This window comes from Ipomoea nil, unplaced genomic scaffold (genome assembly GCF_001879475.1).
Source record: "Ipomoea nil cultivar Tokyo-kokei standard unplaced genomic scaffold, Asagao_1.1 scaffold2701, whole genome shotgun sequence".
In the NCBI taxonomy this organism is placed as follows: domain Eukaryota; kingdom Viridiplantae; phylum Streptophyta; class Magnoliopsida; order Solanales; family Convolvulaceae; genus Ipomoea; species Ipomoea nil.
The window spans coordinates 396,250-420,530 of record NW_017619129.1 but is presented as its reverse complement, the minus strand read 5'-3'; the positions used below and the strand labels follow the sequence as shown (position 1 = coordinate 420,530).

General features: G+C 37.1%; 1 protein-coding gene and 1 long non-coding RNA gene across 3 annotated transcripts; one reads left to right on the top strand and one right to left on the bottom strand.

Moving 5' to 3' along the window:
• Nucleotides 1-8,156: 8,156 nt before the first annotated feature.
• Nucleotides 8,157-9,263, bottom strand: LOC109155328 (uncharacterized mitochondrial protein AtMg00810-like). The gene has a single exon (XM_019303015.1). The coding sequence runs from the start codon at nucleotides 9,261-9,263 to the stop codon at nucleotides 8,157-8,159; it is 1,107 nt and encodes a 368-aa protein (XP_019158560.1).
• Nucleotides 9,264-12,666: 3,403 nt separating this feature from the next.
• On the top strand, nucleotides 12,667-13,085 carry LOC109155323. Of its 2 annotated transcripts, none has more exons than XR_002049894.1 (3): nucleotides 12,667-12,679; nucleotides 12,783-12,921; nucleotides 13,024-13,085. It is a non-coding gene; the product is annotated as an uncharacterized LOC109155323 (long non-coding RNA). The 2 variants fall into 2 exon arrangements; XR_002049893.1 differs by having other exon boundaries at nucleotides 12,677-12,707.
• The last annotated feature ends 11,196 nt before the right edge of the window (nucleotides 13,086-24,281 follow it).

Genomic DNA, 24,281 nt, shown 5'->3' with positions numbered 1-24,281 from the left:
AATACACTTGAGCGTTGACGCTCACGATTATATAGCAATTCCAATTTTGACAAATTGACTATACTTGAAATTTAGAACAGAAGTCCTTTACGAGATTTCAACATGCAACACGTTTGTTACATACCATTATAGTCGTTAAGTCATTCAAGCATTTCCCGTTGAATTGCTTCTTGAAGTCCTTTCTACCCAAAGGCAACAAATGGATACCAGATTCCACTTGAAAGGCTTCACTCACGATCATTCCTTCGTCAACTTGACTTAAGACGATCCCGGAATCCACCATCTTGTATTCAAGTAATCAGCTAACGACAAACATTTTTGCCTTAGCGTCATCACTATTATACTTCAGGTCCAAAGATTTCCACAATAAGTCACACAAACCATTAAAAACATGGTTTAGGCTTAGGAAAACCAAATATTTCCAAATACTTACTATGCTAACGTTTGAGGCGTTAGACTCATGCTCCTTTCCACTAGGAACCATCTCGGTCAAGAATCATGACATGCCGAGAACAACTAGGCTGAACAACACTTTAAGTTGCCATCCTTCAAAATTCAACTTCTTGAATTTCCTTGGTATTTCGACCAATCCACAAGGTACCGTCCCATGTACCTTCATCGTAGGGAAACACCATTTGATGCCACCACCGGTTTCCGAACCAAAGTTCACCGGGGTTTCGAAAAGTGCAACTACGTTGCCGATCCGACCATTTGAATGTGCAACACGAGGAACATTCACAGTTCCACCACTCGTGGAAATTCACCAAAAATTAATCAGTTTTAAGATTGATGGATATTGGTGAATAAATCGATACACAAAATATATATAAAATATATATTTGTCCCGAAAAATGAAATTTAATTTATAGAAAATTAATTCCAACCAATTTTGGTACGAAACCAAAATTACACACACACACACACACACACACACAGATATATATATATATATATATATATATATATATATATATATATATATATATATATATATATATATATATATATATATATATATATATATATATATATATATATTAACCAAATAGGGATTTATTTTATCAAAATTATCCCACCACAACTAGTGCGAAACTAGTACACGAGACTTAATTTTCACGAAATTAATCCCACCACAACTAGTACGAAATTAGTACAAGGATTTAATCTTTCTGAGATTAATCCCACCACTTGGTCCAAAACCAAGAACAAAATAAAAGCAAAAACGGGTTTCTAACCTGAGGTTTTAACCCAACGAGAAGAAGAAGCAGAAGAAGCCCGAGTCGTGTGTACACACACTCTCCTTAAAACCGATTCGCCACCTCCCGAGGGTGCTAGGATCGTTGTGGCGTCAGTCTCCCAGGATAAAACGGACTACGACTTTGGCGTTCGAGCACTCCAACCCAAAGCCCGGCGAACTAGAACACAAGTTGAGCACTTCGATGTTTTACGGAAGATGTTGGCTTAAATTTCCCTTTGTAAACGAGACGAGAGATGAGAGAAAACAAAAAAAAAAAAAAAGTTTTCTTTGAGTTTCAAAAACGGAGTGAAAATCCATTCTGCCAACATACACAACTATTTGTAAGGGAAAGGGAATTAAAACATTATAATGGCCATTAATCCAATCATAAATCCAATTTAATAATTGGATAATAATGTTTGAAACGGTTGTACTTATTATTGAAATAATATCAACGGTCACAAACTTAATATCCAATTAATTCGTACTGACCATAACGACTCGTTTCATAATATCTGAGTGACCGAGAACTCAATACAAACCCGAAAGGTTAACGAATTGGGACCGGAAACCACACCCGAGTGATCCGCAAGCACCGAAACAGTGCAGCACGAAAGGAGCTTACTAAAGAACACGAAAGGAGCTCCAATTCTCCAATGCTCAAATTAAGCTACCAAAGCTTAATTACTCAACTTTCGTATAGCACGAAAGGAGCTCCACTCCTAATTCTCCAAAATAAGCTTTTTCAAAGCTTATCACTTCGTAATGTGCTAGCTGCACATTACTTGAATTAAGCTTTCGTGTTTTAAGCTCAAAGCTTAACAAAAAGCACATCTCGTGCTTAACGATTCATTAGCATAAAATGCTATTAACTACTTGCTTAATTATCCTTTCGTCATTTGGACTTCTCTCAAATAGGTTCACCTTGAGAATCAATTTCTCATTCACCTATTATCCATTTTGAGCGTACATTATATCTAATTCTTTGTCTCACTACGAAGAACCCGAATCCACTTTGACCCGACCCAAATCGGAAGTAGATCCCACATATATTTGTACCACAAAATAATCACTCAAAATGCCATTTTTAGCTAAAAATTCCAACACTTATTATTTCTAGCCCACTATTTAGGGCTACAACTTATATTATATTATTTATTATTTGAGCCACCATTTTGGGTCAATATCTCGAGGTTTGTATGCATACACTTTGGACGCAACGCTCTGGGTAATAATACTACTATTTTCCTACTCCTGTTCTTATTTCTATACCCGGTTTATGATAGACTTGGTCTCGACAAAACCATCAAATATTAACAATATTGTTTTTGATTTTGGTTCGTCATTTAAGATGAATCTTGATCCACGATATAATTTTCCAAATTATAAAGACCCAATTTTGGGAGCCAATAATGCTTCTTTTTTTTTTTTTTTTTTTTTTTTTTTTTACCTAAATCACTTTGTGAAATAAATATAAATTAAAGTCATAGGTGCAGATCAAAGTTTACTGTTCAAAATATTAGATGTCATTATGTGAAATGTTTTCCAAAAAAAAAAAAAAAAAAAGACTTACTGTAATTAGAATCTGCTAAAGACAAAATTAGAGGATCCCAGAAAATCAAGGCCGACCATGAGGTGTAATCCAATAGTAAAAGAAAGATTGGCAATTCAAATTTCTAAGGTGAAACAAATATAAAGATATAATCAGCTTGATTAGCGAGTGATCGTGTACTTTATTTTTTAAGAGAGATCAAAATTTAACTTTACACATACTTGAGCTGTTTTGATATAAATAGAAATTAATTTAAGTGTGATATAAATTTTAATATGTACCTCATAATTAGAGTTTACTCAGACCAAAGCGTAATCAAACATGGCAAAGATATAATTAAATTCGCCCTATTATCTAAGCTGGATTGCCATCATTATTCGATCAATTCAATACAATTTAATTTTACAGTTATTATCAGTCAAAAAGTTAAAGTATCCCCACTGTATAATGATTTGTCAACATTCAATTCAATTCAATTAAAATTAAATATATCGAGTATTTTCTTTCAAATTTTGTATCAATTATTATGACTTCAAATAAATAATTAATTCAAAATAAAATTAGTTATTTTACAAATAATCTGATGTAATAATTATTATAAGATACAATAATTTTTTGAGAAGTCTTGGATTTGACTCTTCACCGACCTTTAATTTGTTCAACAATCTCTTTAGATACTTGGACTTGAGCATTTAGTGGCCTCTGACAAATACCTGTTGGGTAAATTAACAGTAATGAATACCTGGAATGGATATTTGCGACGTGTTGTTGCTTCGGGACAGAAAACCGGCAGCGTTCTGTGTCGTGTTTGGCAACACTATCTTAAAGATATTTAACGACCAGGGTATCGTTATATCTTCGACTGACAGCACAGAAACAAATAAATAGATGAATCTTAGAACTTGGGGACTAGAAAGTTTTGTGTTGGAGTGGAAATCATATTCAACCATTAGGCAGTGTAAATGCATTGCTTATATACTACTGTCTAGCTTTCTTACACAACAGATTAGCTTAATTATTTTTTTATTTTTTAAAACAATTATTATTATTGTTATTACTATTATTATTATTATTATTATTATTATTATTATTATTATTATTATTATTATTATTATTATTATTATTATTATTATTATTATTATTATTATTATTATTATTAAATATATGTATACCCTTAGGTCATTTTACATGTTAATCTAAACAGCTAATTTTTTCAAATATCTTTTTACCAACCGTTGATATAATTCTCTGGTTAAATCTGCTAATATAATCCGCTAACGTTAACTGCTTATTGTTAAACAAGGACATTGCAAGATAAATCTCACTTCATTTTGTTGTGTGATTTGAATACTCTCTTTGTCAACAAATCCCTCAAGTAGTTAATATGATTGACTTTATTAATTATATATTTTTTTTAATTTTTTCATGGTATTAATAAAAAAAAAACTTGGTAAATAAATATATAGCATTATTTTGTATTATAACTTTGATATTTAATTAAAAAAAAATAGTGCACAAAAAAGATAATAGATAATGTAGTGAATATAACCAATTGATGAATTTGAATGTAAAAAAAAAAAAAATTACATTGGAGAAAAATATAGACAATATATCTAATAAAATTATTTCTCCTAATTAATTTATTGATAATGAATAATTTTTTTTAATAAAGATGATGTAGCGAATATAATCAATTGGTGAATTTGAATGTAAAGAATTTTTATATTGGAGAAAAATAAGGACAAAATAACTAATAAAATTATTTCTCTTATTTAATTTATTGATAATGAATAAAAAAATTTTAATAAAAACATTGTAGACACATAATTTTAAATTAAAGTAATGCATATGTATTATTTTTTGTTGTAGCTACTGAATAATTATTATTTAATAATTTAATAAGAGTAAAATAGAGTACTAATTATGCCAACTTTGATTGGGATGGGGTTCGAACTTAAGACTTTCTTATTGAAATCAATGAGTAAGTTAACGGTGAATTAATAGAAATTAACGGAAAAGATAATATTTAACGGAAAAGTTAACGGATAATCATATTCATTAAGGATAAATTAGGAAATCTTAAGGATAAGAGTAAAATAGAGTACTAATTATGCCAACTTTGATTGAGATGGGGTTCGAACCTAAGACTTTCTTATTGAAATCAATGAGTAAGTTAACGGTGAACTAATAGAAATTAACGGAAAAGATAATATTTAACGAAAAAGTTAACGGATAATCATATTCATTAAGGATAAATTAGGAAATCTTAAGGAGAAATTAAAATCGAATCAATCTGAGCCATTCATTTGATTAAAAGATTTGACCGTCATTTTTCTACACATTATAGGCATAACTCTCTGGGCTCTTATTAGTATAGTAGATAGTAGATATATATTTTTAATCCGGTGCACCCCTTAGTTATATTGCTTATAATGCTCAATTAATGTACTTAGGATGCCATCTTGACTATCCCGTACACACGTGGGAATACATTGAATGCATATCTTTGTAACCGTTCACTTAGTCAAAATTGTCAAAATTATCAAAATTCTTCCCACAAAATTATCAAAATTCTTAGTTGGTTTACATGTAATATTTACTTGGGGAAGAAACAGTTGTTAGATAGATACATTAATTGTTGTTTTCTTTTTATTTATAAATTTTTAATATATTTTGTGTGTGTGGGGGGCTATATAAATAAGCAAATATGGGTAACGATGCCTACGGTGAAAACATTTTTCCTCTCTACTTAATTTAGTATAGTGTTTAGTGTTGTTGGAAAACAGAATTGAAGAAAATGACGAATCAAATTCTATTGAAGGTGCTATATGTAGTATGCTTGATCTTGTGTATGTGCTTCACAAGGTACTGCGATGCTCGTATTCTTAAACAAGAAAACGGCGAGTCAAATGAGAAGATACTAGATTTCTCACCATTTCCATCCTCAAATATTCCTTTTGGAGGTTTTCCTTTTCCTGGTTTCCCTAATCCCTCAAGTTCAGACTTTGGACCTCTAAATGTTCCTGGTTTTCCTTTTCCAGGTTTTCCTATCCCTGGATTCCCTATTCCCCCCAGCTCCGGCTCTGTTGATTCAAATTTTGGTTTTCCTTTACCAGGTTTTCCTATCCCCGATTTCCCTAATCCCCCAAGCTCAGGTTCTGATGCTCCAAATCTTCCTGGTTTTCCTTTTCCTGCTCTGCCCCCTTTTCTAAGACCTGGTTCCGGAAGTCCAATTATTCCTGGTTTCCCATTTCCAGGATCGGGATTTGGGATTCCCAATATTCCTAATTTCCCATTTCCAGGACCGAGATTTGAGATTCCCAATATTCCTAATTTCCCATTTCCAGGATTTTCGTTTCCACCATTTGTTCCTGGGGAACCTGTAGAAGGTCCAGCACCAAGTCCCAGCGACGCGCTTGCGAGTGATGAGTCCTAGCTTCCTTAGCTTTCCTATACAAATATATATGGTGCCTCTTGGCATGCATGCTTTGCTGAATGTTCTGTACTGTCTTATTTTCACTATTGTATGGGAAAGGAAATTAAAGCTCCATTTATATCTACATATATAATTCACATGTTATTTGTCTTCAATTTTTATTTGTGCTTCCTTCTCGGTAACAACAATGCTTCAACTTAATCTTCAGCGATTATAATTATTCCATGTAATGAACATCTAATCTAAAAACATAATAGCCAAACACCTTATGGTCAGTTGGTATTTCGGTGGCTCTCCTTTAGAGAAGGTTACAGGATCGACTCTTTGAGCTACAACAGATTGAGAAAGTATATTGAACAAATATTACCTTGTAAAAGAGTCGATATTACTAAAAAATCTAAAAACATAATAAGTCTCAATCAATGTTATACCCTTATTTATGTCCATTTTTTGTATGCTAAGAAAACTATACATTTTTCTTAAAATGTTATACACTTTAATTTTATTGGAAAACAATTATCTCTACTACATTCTTAATAGACAAAACTATCCTTACACTATTATAACTCTGTTAGTATTTAATTCTAACGTTGATGACTCTATTATTATTGACATACACATATACCTATCATATCAGTTTCCTATTCTTTAATTATTATTTAATTTAAATCATTATATAATTAATTTAATTGTAGAATATATTTTAGTTAAATTTCTATTAATGGTAAATAATATATGTTTTTTGTATTTAATACATATATTATTTGTGTTTATATTACCAATATATGTGAGTACTAACTTAGTATTATAAATATTATAATTATTTATGTATATATATATATATATATATATATATATATATATATATATATATATATTGTAAAAGCATAGTATAAAAATTATCAAAATTGTTTACATTATTATTAAACAAAATATAATTTTTTTAATAATTTTCAAATACGACGATTAAAATTCATTATCTTAAGAAACTGTAAAATATAATTTAAACTAAAATTTTAATTACTTTTATTTATCAGTATTTTAATATTAAGCATAAATATTGGCACATTATGCATACAATACTTGTTATATTATTATAAAGTTGAATCATATTTATTCATTGCAATGTATAATACAATATTTTTGGGATCATGTTTCTTTAAAAGGGTTTTATTCGTTCCATCAAAATTAAAATATTTATATTATAATCGTGATTGGAGATTTGTGCAATTTTTTTTTTTACTCAGAATTTTTATCATTGGACACAGTGATTAATTTCTTCGCTGAATTGTAGGCAAATTTGGTTGGAGATTTGTACAAATTTTAATAGAATAAAGCTAGTCATCACAAGAGAAAATGCATGCGAAGTATTGTAGACAGAGTGTAAAGGAATGAACTTCAATGTTATTGATATGAAGTTACTAGGTATAAATAGTATACAAGAGAGAGCTAATAGCTAAGAAGTTACAATAGTTAATCTAACATAGCTATTCTAAAGGAGAACAACATATTGATAAACAACATCAACCACACATATCCTTAACACGCCCCCGCAAGATTGAGGATCCGTCGGAGACTCCGATCTTGGAGAGAAAATGAAGAAACAGGTGACGGCCCAACGGCTTAGTGAGAAGATCTGCTAGCTGAGCCGAAGTAGGAATGTGGCGAACAACCAACGCACCACTTGTAACCAATTCCCGTACAAAAAAGTAGTCCAACGCTAACTGTTTCATGCGTGAGTGAAAAATTGGGTTTTTGCAGACGTAAGTGGTGCTGAGATTATCACAGAAAAGAACGAGCGGTTGCGCTAGAGTTAAGTGTAGCTCCTGAAGCAAATTCTTAATCCAGAGAACCTCCGCTGCTGCATTGGGCAAGGCTCGGTACTCAGCCTTTGTCGAGGATCGTGAAACAGACTTCTGCCGTGTGGACTTTTAAGAGATAAGGTTGGTGCCCAAATATACCAAGTAGGCCGTAGTAGAGCGCCCAGCAGTGCTGATCCCACCCCAGTCAGAGTCGGTATAGACACGTAGCGATAATGGCTGACCAACACGAAGAAACAAACCGAGGCAAACAGTCCCTTTAGGATAACGAAGCAGGCGTTTCGCAGCTTGCCAGTGCAACTCCGAAGGCGCATGCATGAACTGCGAGAGTCGATTGACCGCAAAGGCCACATCCGGGCGGGTGATCACAAAGTACTGCATAAGGCCCAGCAAACGAAGAAACTGAGTAGCATCCGTCGCAGAACCAGGGGACTGGAGTGGCACGTGTTTGTCTGAAACAACAAGTGGTGTTGAAACATCCTTTGCACCATCAATTTTGAACTGTGTGAGTATATCAGTTATGTACTGGCTTTGTGAAAGGAACATACCACCAGCCGTAGAGGTGACCTCGACACCTAAGAAATGATGAAGTGTACTGAGATCCTTTAGAGCAAACCGGGCTGACAGAGTCTTCACAAACTGATCTAGCCATGGAACATTATTGCCTGTCAGCAAAATGTCATTTACATAGACTAAGAAATAAACAATTACATCATGAGACGAATAAATGAACAATGAAGCATCAGCTCGAGACTTGGTGAACCCGCAGCGCTGCAAAAATAGCGAGAGCTCCTGGTACCAGGCCCGCGGGGCTTGTTTAAGGCCATACAAAGCCTTGGTTAACCTGCAAACATGAGAAGGGTAAAGCGGATCAACATATCCCGATGGCTGCTCCATGTAAACTTCCTCATGAAGCGTGTCATGCAGAAAGGCGTTGTTAATGTCTAACTGGAGCACACACCAGCGGTGACTAAACGCAATAGTCAGGACCAACCGGATAGTGACTGGTTTCATAACCGGACTGTAAGTTTCGAAATAGTCTCGACCCGCTGTGTGCAGAAACCCTTTGGCCATAAGACGTGCCTTGTACCGATCAACGGAGCCATCCGATTTGCGCTTGACACGGTAGACCCATTTGCAACCGATCGGAACCCCTGCTCCACGCGATACCAGTTTCCACGTGTTGTTACGGTGCAAAGCTTCGAATTCTTCGTCCATAACTTTCCTCCACCTAGCATCCTTGCGGGCTTGGGCGATGGTAAACGGCTCTATAGTTGGAGGCTAGGGGTGGGCTTTGATGAGATTGATAACGTAATCACAATACCTGGGATTAGGTCGGCGAGGCCTGGTAGAGCGCCGCAACCCAGGTTGACAATCGGAGGACGACACAGGTTCGGAAAACGCAGGTTCGGAGGCTGTGAGTGGCTGAGAAGACGCAGGTTCAGAGGTCGGTGATGGTAGACGCAGGTTCAGAGGAACATCCGGCGACGAACTACTCGGAGGGGAGGACGAGGACTGAGACGCTATAGACACGGAGTCGGCGTTGGCCGCCGGACTTTGGTTGTCGGATTGCCCAGACACCGAGGAGCCTTGTGGGTGAAGATTTTCTGGAGAGACCGATACGGCTGGCGATGAAATAGAAGCAATTGGCGAAGAGAATGACAAACCTGAAGGCTTCGGCGCAATGGAAGGTGTTGACTGTTTGAACAGAATTTGTGAGTGAGTAGAAGAGTGATCCCTAGTAGGGCTATTTGACTCAACCTGCAACTCCCTGGGAGGAAACACGTGAGGAACAAAACGCACATGCCTAGATAAGTAGACCCGATTTGAGACAAAATCAAGACATTTATAAGCCAACTAGGTGTTCGAATATCCCAAGAATACACAAGGTGATGACCTTGGTTTGAGTTTCTTTGTATGATAGGGGCGTAACCAGGGGAAACACAGACAGCCAAACGGTTGCAATTTAGCATAATTTGGTGACTGTTTAAATAAAATATGGTAAGGAGATTTATTACCTAAGACCGGTGTGGGAAGTCGATTGATTAGATAAGCTGATGTTTGAAAGGCATGAGACCAATATGTAGTTAGCATAGAGGCAGTATGAAGTAGGGACATGCCTGTTTCGACGATATGCCTGTGTCACCGTTCAGCCATGCCATTGTGCTCAGGAGTAGGGGGGGGGGGAGTTGTAAAATGTGAAATACCATGACTATTGAACATTGGTATTAACTTAACAAACTCTCCCCCATTATCAGAATAGATTGAGACAATTGACAAACCAAGGAATTTTTCTACCAGCATTTTAAACTGGGGAAATATGACAAACACATCAGATTTGCGTTTTAGAGGATATAGCCAAATGTATCGTGAAAAATGATCAATGAAAATAACGTAATAACTAAATCCATCAATCGACTTGTCAGAAGTACCCCCATACATCAGTGTAGATTAGTTGTAGAGGCCTGCTGCTAACTAGAGTGCTCTTAGAAAAGGGTAACTTGTGACTCTAGTATACATTGCAGGACTGGCAATAAAATTTATTTAACGATGACATAGAAACGGGAACATTGCAATGTTGTAACACAAGATGTAACACCTTACTGGACGGATGCCCAAGACAATGGTACCACTGCAACATACGTGACAGATGCATGGAATTAACAGTGGGCTGACTCGAGAGGGGTCCGTAGTAGACACCATTAACGTTTGTTCCCTGCAGAAGTGGTATTCCTGTTTGAAGATCCTTCACGACAAAATATGAGTGAAAAAATTCAACCGACACGTGATTAGTTTTGCACAACTGAGACACAGACACTAAATTATTGTGCAATTGTGGGACACGGAGAACATTTTGGAGAGTGAGCGCGGAAGAGGAAGTGAGAACAACAGACTGGCCACCGTCACCCAGGCGTACCTCATCGGGACCTTTGTACTCCGAGAAGGTTTGTAGAGGAGTCATATCTGGAGTGGCATGGTGCGAAGCCCCACTGTCAAACATCCACGGCGAGGTCGACATAACCGCGGAGTTAGCTGTTGGTGACTGACTGGACGACGTTGCCTGCACAGGAAACACATTATTGTCCTTTAGGAAACGTGCCAATTTGCGACAGACACGAGTCTCATGGCCTGCAAAAGAACAGAACTGGCACACAACACTGGAGTGGTTGGTGCCATTTTGCGACCAAGTATGCATGTTACGTCCATTCAAATTGTTGTTGTTGTTGCGGAACCTCCGGTTGGTTGTAGACCAATGAGTGTTCCGGGAAGCCATGAAACTATGTTGGGTGGCATTCGCTGTGGCCAATAGGGACTGCCGAACATCATCCGTTTCTCTCAAGTGACGTTCATAATCCGTGAGAACGTTGGCCAATTCGCCCAAAGAGATGGGCTTGTCGCGAACACGAATAGCAGAAACAATAAGACTGTATTCGTCTCCTAGTTGTGTTAGGACATACACAACCATGTCGTCATCCGAAACGGGACACTGAGCCAATGCAAGATCGTCGGATATGGACTGCATGTCATTTAGGAAGGCAGTAACCGACCGATCACCTTTCGGGTTTCTGGTGAGCTTGGTCTTGAGGGAAATAATCCGTCCTCGAGAGGCACTAGCAAAGTTGGCAACAAGCCGTTGCCAAGCATCACACGCTGTTGAAGCAGAAGAAACAAGGGGTTGGATTGTGTCCGAACAACTCCCTAGTAAGGCATTAGTAATGATCTGATCCTTCCGGTACCAAGTTAAGTGTGCAGGGTTTTGGGTGGTTTGGGCGGTGTTGCTAAACATGGCTGGCTTTTTAACCGAGCCATCGATGTAGCCAAAGAGATTGAATCCGATTAATGTGGATTGGATTTGGCACTGCCAAACAGGGAAATTGACAGGGGTGAGCTTGATTGGAAAATTGGAGGGAGCATTGAGCTGGATAACATCAGTAGTGATCACAACCGATTGAGAAGCCATGAACTCACAAGATGGCGTAAAAAAAATAATCTCTTAGGAGAGTAAGGCTCTTGATACCATGTAAAGGAATGAACTTCTATGTTATTGATATGAAGCTACTAGGTATAAATAGTATAGAAGAGAGAGCTAATAGCTAAGAAGTTACAACAGTTAATCTAACATAGCTATTCTAAAGGAGAACAACATATTGATAAACAACATCAAACACACATATCCTTAACATAGAGTACATGCATTTAACCTTTTGGAGGAGTGCCCTATTTTAATTTGGTAGTTATCATGACAATTCAAAGGGGTTTTCTCTCGTAATTCGATATCAATGTATTTATTTATTATATACCAATATAGAGTATTGACAAAGAACTCCAATCGGGAGATCATTCCGTTGTTCTTAGAAGAGGATTACTGTCTCCCCATATCAAGGTATGTATGCAAACTTAATATTCATTTCGATAAGTTAATTATTAAAGAGTGAGTATCAATAACATTATCAAGTATTAAATGTACTTGTTAGAAATGCTAAATTTTTGCAGCATGAACATTTTCCTTATCAATTAATTGTAATTCATATTTTTTGCAGCATGAACATTTTCCTTATCAAGTATGTTTAACATGTTAAATAGGAATTTCCTTATCTACAATAAATGGCTCTGGTATAAAGTGAATCCATTTGGTAAACGTGACAAGACTCTTAAAGAATAGTAACTTAAATTCATCTTTTGTCATTCAAATGTTCTATTTGTTCCACATGATAAATGGTTTTATGTTGTTGATAGGGCGAAGGCTAATTCTTTAGTTATTGAAAGATTGATTGTTGAAAAAAGCACATAACAATGTTGTAAGTGAATTGGCAAGCCCTCTTGATAAACAAATATCACCAATTTCAAATTTAAAGAAGCTAAGTCATTTGATCAGGTTTCCAACTAATGTCACGCCCTTTAATTGTTTACATTTTCTTTTTAATTTCTTTTACTCAATTTTATTTTGTTATTTTTCTGCATATGTTAAAAAATCAAGTCAAAAGTAGTATGGGTTAAATCAAAGATCACACTCATAGACAACGGAAATCCTACCTAATAGTCATGGTTGCAGTAGGCGCTAGGCGCTAGTCGGGCGCCCGGACAACGCCTAGCGCCTAGGCGGCCTAAGCGGTGCCTAGGCAGAATTTAGGCAGCGCTAGGCGGGCGCAAAAAAAGTGGCAGACTTGCAGTTTGACAATTTTAATGAGGCTGTTTTCAACATTCAATCAAATAACACATCCAAATAAATGAAATAATGATAATTCATAAGTCATAACATCAAAACAATATTAAAAATTAAAAATACTCAAATACTTCAATCATCCAAAGATTCAAAGTATAAAACTAGTCTACGGGTGTATATATGTCATATTATATATATATATATATATATATATATATATATATATATATATATATATATATATATGCATGTATATATGTACACACACACACACACTGTTGCGAATACATGAGCCATCCATGATTGAATTGTTAATAAATTATGGTGGTATTATAATTTTAAATTAATTAGTTTTTAAGAAATTATTATATTAATTATTTAGTTAGTTAATTTGGAATTTAAATATACCCTTTATTGTTAGTTAGTATTAAATTAGATTTAGGACTTTTTTATCTTAGATTTCTTTATTATTTGTTATTCATGTTTATCATGATTAGTTTGTTTCTAGTTTGTTAGAATTTCTAGTTATCTTGGAAAGTGTCCAACGAATCTAGGATACTACAACTATAAATACAGTTGTCTTATATGAATAAAAACAGAGTTGAGAATTTTTGAATTAGAAAACTGAGTGTTTTCTGGAACTCGGAATGAGTTCGGCTGTGAGTTGGTTATGGCAAACCTGGCTTATCAAGTGTAAAACCCCACTTGTGGCTTCATTCTTATCCTACGTATCACCTCATAACCCGGTGTGGTTGAGGACTTATAAAAATCCAAAAATTATCCTTTTTCCCAACCTAAACCAAACCTTCAATTCAAATTCACCAAACCGAATAAATCATCCAACAATATTTTTTGTAATTGGAGTGTGAAGAGAAGATCGGGCCAACCAGGTTCGCATCATTTTGTATCAGAGCCTAGGTTTTTCTCACGCTCCAAGAAGTTATAATCCATCTTGAAACATTATTTTGAGTAGAAAAAATACAGTCTGTCAAAAATTCGCAGTTTTGCACAGTCAACTTTGAAAATACGAAACAAATAGTTTCTTGTGTTTTTTTTTTTTGTCTGAATTTTTTTCTGCATTTCATAATCTTGTTGAACTTGAAATCTGGAAAAAATTGAGTGAAAATTCGTTACCACCTGTTCCCAGAAAAATTATCAAAGTTTCGTCAAGTTCTTCTGAAATTCGCAGTTTTGCGTGATCGACTTTGAAAAATTAGAAAAAAATAGTTTCTTTCATTGTTTTGCTCTGAAATTTTTTGTGCCTGTCGTAATCCTGTTAAACTTGATATCTGGAAATTTTGGTCTCGAAATTCAATACCAATATTTCCAGAAAATTCAACAAGTTGGGTTAGTTTCTGGTTTTTTTTTTTTTCGTTAATTGTTGTTTCTGATGTGATTTAAATTTCTGGATACTTTGCATCAAATTTCTTATGTATTCCTGTTGAATTGAAGTGAGTTGTGCAAAAAAAAAAAAACAAAAAACAAAAAACAAAAAAAAGTACAAAAAAGTGACAATATTGAAAGATTTGTTTACATTGCATGCACGAGAAGATTGCAGGAAAAACAACCCCATCGACGACAACCCATATTTTCAAGAACGCTCAATAGAAAATATTCGATTTGTAGCGAACTTCAACAGCACTTGGATCATAGATTCGAGGTCGAATCTCTCTAATGAGGGAGGGAATAATGTTGTGAATACATGAGTCATCCATGATTGAGTTGTTAATAAATTATGGTGGTATTATAATTTTAAATTAATTAGTTTTTAGGAAATTATTATATTAATTATTTAGTTAGTTAATTTGGAATTTAAATATATTGTTTATTGTTAGTTAGTATTAAATTAAATTTAAGACTTTTTTTATCTTAGGTTTCTTTATTATTTGTTATTCATGTTTATCATGATTAGTTTGTTTGTAGTTTGTTAGAATTTCTAGTTATTTTGGGAAGTGTCCAACGAAATTAGGATTCTACAACTATAAATACAGTTGTCTTATATGAATAAAAATAGAGTTGAGAATTTTTGAATTAGAAAATTGAGTGTTTTCTGGAACTCGGAATGAGTTCGGCTGTGAGTTGGTCATGGCAAACCTAACTTATCAAGTGTAAAACCCCACTTGTGGCGTCATTCTTATCCTATGTATCACCTTATAACCCGGTATGGTCGAGGACTTATATAAATAAAAAAAAAAATTAGCCCTTTTCCCAACCTAAATCAAACCTTCAATTCAAATTCACCAACCGAATAAACCATCCTACAATATTTTTTGTAATTGGAGTGTGAAGAGAAGATCGGGCCAACCAGGTTCTCACACACACACACACACACACACACACACACACACACACACACACACACACATATATATATATATATATATATATATATATATATATATATATATATATATATATATATATATATATATATATATAATGAAAAAAATTGACAAGGCCGAGCTGATCGGGTTAACTCGATCGAAATGGACGAGTTAAATCGGCTAAGTTAGACACTAGGCGGCCAAGTCGGCCGAGTTAGGCACTAGGCGGCCGTACGGGGAAGGTGATTGGCACTCGGATTGAGTCACAATGCCTCTATTACCTTGGTGATCTTGTTGCCTGTGCTTCCACAGATTCTCACATGCTTCTCCATAGTCGTTTGGGTCACCCTAGTCTCTCCAAACTTCAACGGAAGTTCCAGGTCTGTCTATAGAGTGATTAGATTGTGAGTCGTGTCACCTTGGAAAGTAATCACGTAAGTCCTTTCCATGGAGAGACAACAATCGGGCTGTGTCTCTTTTTTATTTAGTTCATACTAATGTTTGGGGTCCATGTCGTGTCAATTCTGCTTTTGGGTTTCGTTACTTTGTTAATTTTACGAATGATTATTCTAGGTGTACTTGGGTGTTCCTTATAAAAGATCGTTCTAAGTTATTCCAGATTTTCCAAAATTTTTGTGTTGAAATACAAACTTAATTTGGTAAACCCATTTGTATTCTACGTAGTGACAATTGTAACACCCCGAAATTTCATAACATTTTAAAACTTATAAAATAAAGGTGAAATCTCGTTAAATCCCAAAACATAATACAAGAGTACGGGGTGCTATGCCACACCTGAGCTAGAGAACTCAGGTGCACAGACTAACTAACTAATATCTTCAATAATGTAAACGCATAAACATGGCACACAGGCTGAAAGGAAAACTATCTACTTCTACGCTCCAAGTTCTAGCGCGCTCCAGTGACTTACTCTTCTGTGCCTGAAAGCCAAATATATCTGTTCAGCGAGAGATGCTGGTAACCCACTCCAACGCGTTGAAATATAATACATATATATATATATATATATATATATATATATATATATATATATATATATATATATATATATATATATATATATATATATATATATATATATATATATATATATATAGGCTCCGGATCCCATGAGATCCCTATTATAAATGAGATCATGAGACCTCATCCTATCCATCAATTCATTCTAAAAGGATGGTTGTGATTGAATGACAAATATATAGCAAGTAAGGATATTTTTATAGTAGAAGGACAATAATGTAATTGTAGTAGAGTGGTTAATTTTGGATAGAATTAATTTGGAATCTTTAGAATTATATTAGGGTATATAATAATGGTAATAAGTTGTAATAATATTGTTGTAGTGTTGCATCAACATTACCGTGCGCAGAGGAGGGTGCATGCCAAATCAGTTTTAAGCTTGTGAATGGATAGAGGTATGTGTTCAAGGACTTTTTTTTTTTTTTTTTTTTTTTTTGTGTGTGATTTTCGACTACAGGTGTGTGCATTAGTTAGTGAAGGCGTGTGCAACACCATAGACCGGGTACGTTGCGTGTAAGTTAAAAATTTGTTCTGTAATGTGAAGTGCACGCAGGTAGGTTTTTGATCTAATAAGAAAAATATTTTTCTAAACCATTAGGGAACATGGTAGTCGCTGGTGTGTGCATGTAATTGCTTTGGCGTGTGCAAATTGTAGAATGGGGACCTGTCAATTACGATCCGTTTAGTGTGTGGATGGTGCATTTATACGGATCTATATGTATTTTTTTTTTCATGAAAGTGTTACTAAGAAATAGTATGAGCTGTCTGTTTCAATTTATTAAATTTCAATTTTAATATAGGGTGGTGTGTGCATGTAATTGCTATAGCGTGTGCGAAATGTGGAATGGGAACTTGACAATTTTGAGCCCGTTATTTTATATCAACATTTATTGTTAGGGGTGGGGGTGGATGCCTGTTGTTTCTCTGTTTTGAAAGAAAATTACTGGTAGAGTAGTATTTGTTTGTTTTGTTTTGTGGACCACAGTTTTTGAATACGGTGGTGTGTGCGTATATGTGCAGTAGCATGTGCAACGTGTGTTGATGGTGCATTTAAACACATCTATATGTATATATTTATTTCATGAAAGTGTTAATAAGAAATATTATTAGGTGTCTGTTTTAATATTCCAAATTTAGATAGTTTACAATGAAAATGATAGCAAAATTAATTTTTCTATGTTTGAATTCATCTGTTTTAGCGCTATATATATAAGGTGGTGTGTGCGTTGATGTTCAGATGCTTGTGCATTTTGCTGTAACATGGAAGTTGCATACACATGTCACTGTAGACTTCGTTTATTTATAAACAAAAATCATGAACCAAAAAAGAAATTATACATTCGCAAAGTGAAAGTTTATTACATTTGGTCTACATTACTAAAATCAGTGCATTCAGTACATTTAATAAAGGACATCAAAAAGATGAAAAATTAATCAATGTAAAAAATAAAGTTCAATAAATAATATATTAAAAAATATATAAGGAAATATCTTACTCTCACAATAAAAGCAATATTTTAAAGATCTGTAACAAAAATATAAGACACAAACACATCTATAATGTGAACAATGCACCCACAACACAATACACACGCACCCACCCAAGAAAAACAAAAATCCTAAGAAACCCCAATTTCTCAAAAAGGAAAAAAAAAAAAAAAAAAACCTAAGAATATATAAAAGTTTAAGAATATATGAAAATGCCTCACACAGACCAAAATCTACGGAGGCTCACCATATGCACACACCTAATCCACCAATGCACCGACCAAAACACACACATGCACCCACAAAAATTAAAAGTCATATTTGAAAAACTACTAAAAGTTGGCAAAGAAGTAATAACTAAGGACTTTTCTGATTCCATATAAAACAAATCATTACCTTGAATCAAATGTAAAACTATTTTAGTTTTACTTTTACAGGACAAACATTAACTTGAATCTATGTTATTGTACAGGATGCAGTGCAGTGGTTACCATGGGACAGGATAAACTAGAGGGTCAATCACATCATCAGTCCAAAACTAGAGTAGAATATTGCAGAGCTACAAGGTATTTGGCTTCTGAATTTATTTTTGATCATTGCTGCATTCAAGTACTCCCAAAATACTTAACAGTTAAACAATCCTTGGTTCTTGGAGAAGGCTAAGAGGTCATTACATATCTAATCTAATGGTCCAAAACTTCCCCACACATTGGCTCTTATTTAGACGACAAAACATTACCTTGAATCAAATGTTATTGTAAAATGCACCCACCACACAACACACACGCACCCACCCAAGATAAACAAAATCCTAAGAAAATCCAATTTCTCAAAAGGTAACACAGGAAAAAAAAAAACCTACGAATATAGAAGTGTCAATGTAGCTAAAATATTACATTTAATCATTAATTTATTCACTGGATGAGTATGAAAGGCATTAGCTGCCACCCCTTGCATTCCCAAAGCATTATGATTCCCTCCTTCATCTTCATCAGAATCCAAAGTAAAAGCATAGCAAGCACCCATTTCCATCTGTTGCACCTCTGCACCAATCAGTCTATACTTTCTACTTTCCTGCCTAATCTCATTCTTCTTACAAACTATACAGAAAATTACAAAAATAATGGCCACAAGCAGGGCAAGATGGTAATTGAATTGAAGCTGAAGAGAAGGAGATACTATGTGTGTGGGAAATAAATATTCACTGGTGAGTATGAAAGCCATTAGCTGCCCCTAGCATTCCCAAAACAGAATTATTCCCTCCTTCATCTTCATCGGATGTGCCCCTGGTCATTATACCCCCCCCCCCCCCCCCCCCACACCGGAAAGAATCAACAACAATACAGCAAAAAGCAAAAAAAAAAAAAAAAACACACACACACAAACACAACAGGTCCTCACCGGGACCCTACCCACCCCCCCCCCACCAATCACCACCACGCAAGACCCCCTCCCCCCCCCCCCTCAAAACACAGCCATGCAATGAACCCACAGTCCCGAAAACACGCAAAAAAAAAAAAAAAAAAAAAAAAAAAAAAAAAAAAAAAAAAACCAACATTGCACTAGACGAAATAACCTGCGAAAAAGCACCGAAAAAAACCCTAAAACCCGCCACCCCCACCCCCAAAACAGGAACTAGAACACTAAATAACCCTGCTGACATTGCTCTCCCCACCGTAAAAATGTAAAATCAGTACAAAACACACAAATAAACGAAGCAAACCTAATTGACCAAACGGCGACGGAATACCTGGAATGGAACCGGAAGACCCACCCTTCTGACGCTCGGACCGCTTGTTGGTAAAACCCGCCATGACTTCTGCTTGGACGGCACGGGCTGAGCGTAACAGAGACGGGGCTTCTCGTAGAGTGAACGGCCGGCGAAAAAAGGAACCGCAGAAGAAACTAATGGAGACGGAGAAGATAACAAAGTCACACAAGGAAAAGGAGTTGAAGAGACCGCAATAACTCTGCAAAAATCTTGATACGTGATTTGAGACTATAATTAGCCCTGCATACGCCTAAAAAATCTGCATGCTAATTAATATACCGTAATAAATATATCAACAAAAAGACACCAATGCCCCTAATTCTAAAAAAACCAGCGCACATGGCCTTATACATCATTAAATCTGGAGCGTTAAAAAATACAAATAAACAAACAAGATTGAGCCTCACGATCTCACCTGTCAATAGGGACCTCACTGGATCCAAAATCTATATATATATATAGATATACGAAAAGTCATTTCGAAGCATGAAGATATATCCAAAGAGACTCTAGCTTTCAAATCAGGGAACCGACTCGAAAAATAGGGGTACACACAGTCTACAGTCATAACCAAGCATATACAATTCTCACATAGGAAACAGTCATAGATAAGCACAACCAATAATCACAATTCAGCATTACTAGCAAGAGCCCTATGGTCACGTTTCCATGACAGTCATATCATCAATCCTTCTTATCTCATCACATAGCACACTTTGTTGGCGCCACAGGACCAATCGCATGCCCATACATGAGGGTCAGCGCATATAGCTCTAACACGGCCCTGCAGCACCCTGCCCCGTCTCACAATACGGAGGGGTCGATCGCAACCGACCGATGAGCCGCAGCTCTATATAATATTTATATACCTGACCGGTCTTTACCAGCCTGGTTAACAGTTGGGATGGTTCTCAACCCATTCAACTGCCCGTATAGTGGACCTTTGTCCTATATAATATTTATATACCTGACTGGTCTCTACCAGCCTGGTTAACAGTTGGGATGGTTCTCAACCCATTCAACTGCCCGTATAGTGGACCTTAGTCCTATATAATATTTATATACCTGACCGGTCTCTACCAGCCTGGTTAACAGCCGGCATGGTTCTCAGCCCACCCGACTGCCCGTATAGCCCGATTGATCTCAACCAAATCGGGGTAACATGCACACATAACACATAGCAAGCACATGCAACCCACGTTAACACATTGGGAAGGGGGAGAAAACGTATACCAAAACCTATGCGTGATCCTTCACATACTAAGAATATTCCTAAGGGGTTCATACTTCTTTCACCTAGGTCAACGGGATACCAATTCAACTAGCATGCAATATATAAGACTCATATGACCTACGAACGGTACCCGAAAATCAAACTAGACATAGGCACGATAGACGGAGTCCATTGGGACGCCACGGGGGTCGGGGGACATCAAACGGGGAAGCCGGGATCCCGAAGTGTGGGAATTTCCAGCGGGTAGCCGGTGGGTGGGGGTTCACCCGCCGGTATTTACTATTCCGGGCAGCTGCCCGCCCGCCGGCTGCCCGCTGCCGGAGCTCCCCTTTTTGGCCACGGGTAGGTGGCGGGTCCCCTGCCCCCACCTACCCGCCACTGACTCTTTTTCACCAAAAACGCCCCGGGAACCTTTGTGGAACCCGAAACCATGCTTAGACACTTTCAAACGCAATTGATAGCACACGTAGATAATTAATGGATCAAAATCAAGAAACATACGGCACATAACCTATCATGCTTTTCTAAACATAATCAACACCCAATCATGCGAATTCCCACCCAATATACCCAGGATAATACCATACGAATTCCACGATATAACCTAGGGTTCTAATTAAATTTTAAATCAATAAGAACACAATTCATCAAGATTCGGTAGGAATATCATATAAATACCAAGAACACCATATAATCATTAAGAACATCAAGAACACCATAATTATCAAGAACGTCATATAATCATCAAGAACACCATAATTATCAAGAACCTCTCATCATCAAGATCACCCATGGAATCATCCCACCAATCATCAACAATAATATCACAAATCATCAATACACAATAATATGGGGAAATCCTAAGAGGGGAATCATAACTATGAAAATAGGTTTTGTTGAGACATGGGTTACCTCTTAGCCTTAATTAATTCCTTGGCTATGAAGGGTCTTTCTTTAAGCTTTCTTACTTTCTTGATTTCTTCTAAGGGAATTCTTGGAGCTCTTTGGGTGGTGAGACGTTATTGTGGTGGGGGGGGGGGTTCTTGGTGCCTCTTAAGTCCCCTATTTATATATTTAGGAGTCCTAATTAGGAACTAATATTATAGGCTTGCTAAATCTATTCCTTTTGGGACTGAGGATTGGGTTTAGGGATAAGGGCCCGTGGACTATGGTGGGCCTTTCCTAATTAATTATTGTGATTTAATTCTTTCTTTTGGGTAATTGATTAAATGATTTAATTGATTTTAGGGATCGTAACACGGGGTGTTACACTCTCCCCCCCTTAACAGGAAGCTTCGTCCCCGAAGCTTGGTCCTTGTCGAGTGACTTCTTCCTAGTTACCTGGTGCGAATAGTTCGGGGTAGCATTCCCTCATCGTGTCCTTGAGTTCCCATGTTGCTTCCTCGGTCCCATGGTTGGTCCAGAGAACTTTCACCATTTCTATGGCTCGACGTCGTGTGGTTCTCGTCTTGGTGTCCAGGATTCTCACGGGTTTTTCTTCGTATACTAGTGACTCGTCGAGGTCCACGACCTCGGGTTGAAGCACGTGGCTCGGGTCGTGCACGTATTTCTTTAGCTGGGATATGTGGAATACGTTGTGTACTCGTTCTAGTTCAATGGGTAGCGCGAGGCGATAGGCTAGGTTCCCAACTCTTTCTATGATCTCGTAGGGGCCGATGAATCGTGGGCTGAGCTTCCCTTTTCTTCCGAATCTCATCACCCCTCGTGTGGGCGAGATTCTCAACCAAACCTTGTCCCCTGTGTTGAACTCGGCTTGTTTCCTCTTTAGGTCGGCATAGGACTTCTGGCGGTCCTAGGCAGCCTTCATCCTTTCCCAGATGTGCTTGATCTTGGTGATGGTATCTTGTAGGTGTTGGGGCCCTAGTGCTATTGGGTCGACCATGTCTTCCCAACATAAGGGGGTTCTACACTTTTGTCCGTATAGAGCTTCGTAGGGCGCCATACGAATGCTTGCGTGGTAGCTGTTGTTGTATGAGAATTCGATAAGGTCTAGGTGTTCCTCCCATGTCCCTTGAAAGTCTAACACACAGGCTCTTAGCATGTCTTCGAGAGTCTGAATGGTTCTCTCGGTCTGGCCGTCCGTGGTGGGGTAGAAGGCGGTGCTTAGTTTTAGTTGTGTCCCCAAGGCTAGTTGCAGGGATTTCCAGAATTGTGAGAGGAACCTGGAGTCTCTGTCGGATACGATGTTTCGGGGGACTCCGTGGTACTTCACTACTCGACTCAAGTAGGCTTGGGCTAGTTGCGTCATTGTCCACGTTTCCTTCATGGCGATGAATCGCGCAGTTTTGGTTAGTCGGTCCACTATGACCCAAATCTTATCCTTGCCGGTCTTCGTTGGGGGTAATCCTCCGACGAAGTCCATGGATATGGAATCCCACTTTCCTCGTGGTATCTCAAGGGGTTGTACGAGTCCCTTGGGTTTGCATCGTTCGGCCTTCACCCTTTGGCAATTCAGGCACCTGGCCACGAAATCCGTGATCTCCTTTTTCATGTTGGGCCACCAAAACGACCTTTTTATGTCTTGGTATAGTTTGTCACCTCCTGGGTGAACTGAGTATAGGGAGTTGTGTCATTCCTCCAAGATTTGTTGTTTTAAGTGGGGGCGCGTTGAGGGCACGCACCACCTTCCTTGGTAACGGAGACTGTCGTCTTCGTGTATTTTGAAGGGCCATTCCTTCCCCTGGGTCAGGTCGCGGCGGATCTTATCTAGTTCCAGATCCTGCTGTTGTCCTATTTTGATTTCTTCGAAGAGTGTAGGTATGACTCGTGCGTTGAGCAAGTGGGCGTCGGGGTAGATTTGATCTTGCTTTATTATTTCCAAATTCAGTCTTTGGAAATCCCTGTACAGCTGGTCCGGTAGGATCCAGGTGGTGTTGAGGGCGTGGTTAGTCTTCCTGCTTAGGGCATCCGCCACAACGTTAGCTTTTTTCTCATGGTATTGGATGTCCAGGTCGTAGTCCTTTATGAGTTCTAACCACCTTCGTTGTCTCATGTTTATGTCCTTCTGGGAGAAGATGTATTTTAGGCTCTTATGGTCCGTGTAAAACTTGCATTGCACCCCATATAAGTAATGCCTCCAAATTTTTAGCGCGAACACGATAGCGGCTAGTTCGAGGTCGTGGGTGGGGTAGTTTTCTTCGTGGGTTTTGAGCTGCCTGGATGCATAGGCTATTACTCGGCCTTTTTGCATTAG

Excerpts from the sequence above, each read along its gene's own strand:
- LOC109155328 (XM_019303015.1), bottom strand. The coding sequence starts at position 9,263 with ATGGACGAAGAATTCGAAGCTTTGCACCGTAACAACACGTGGAAACTG.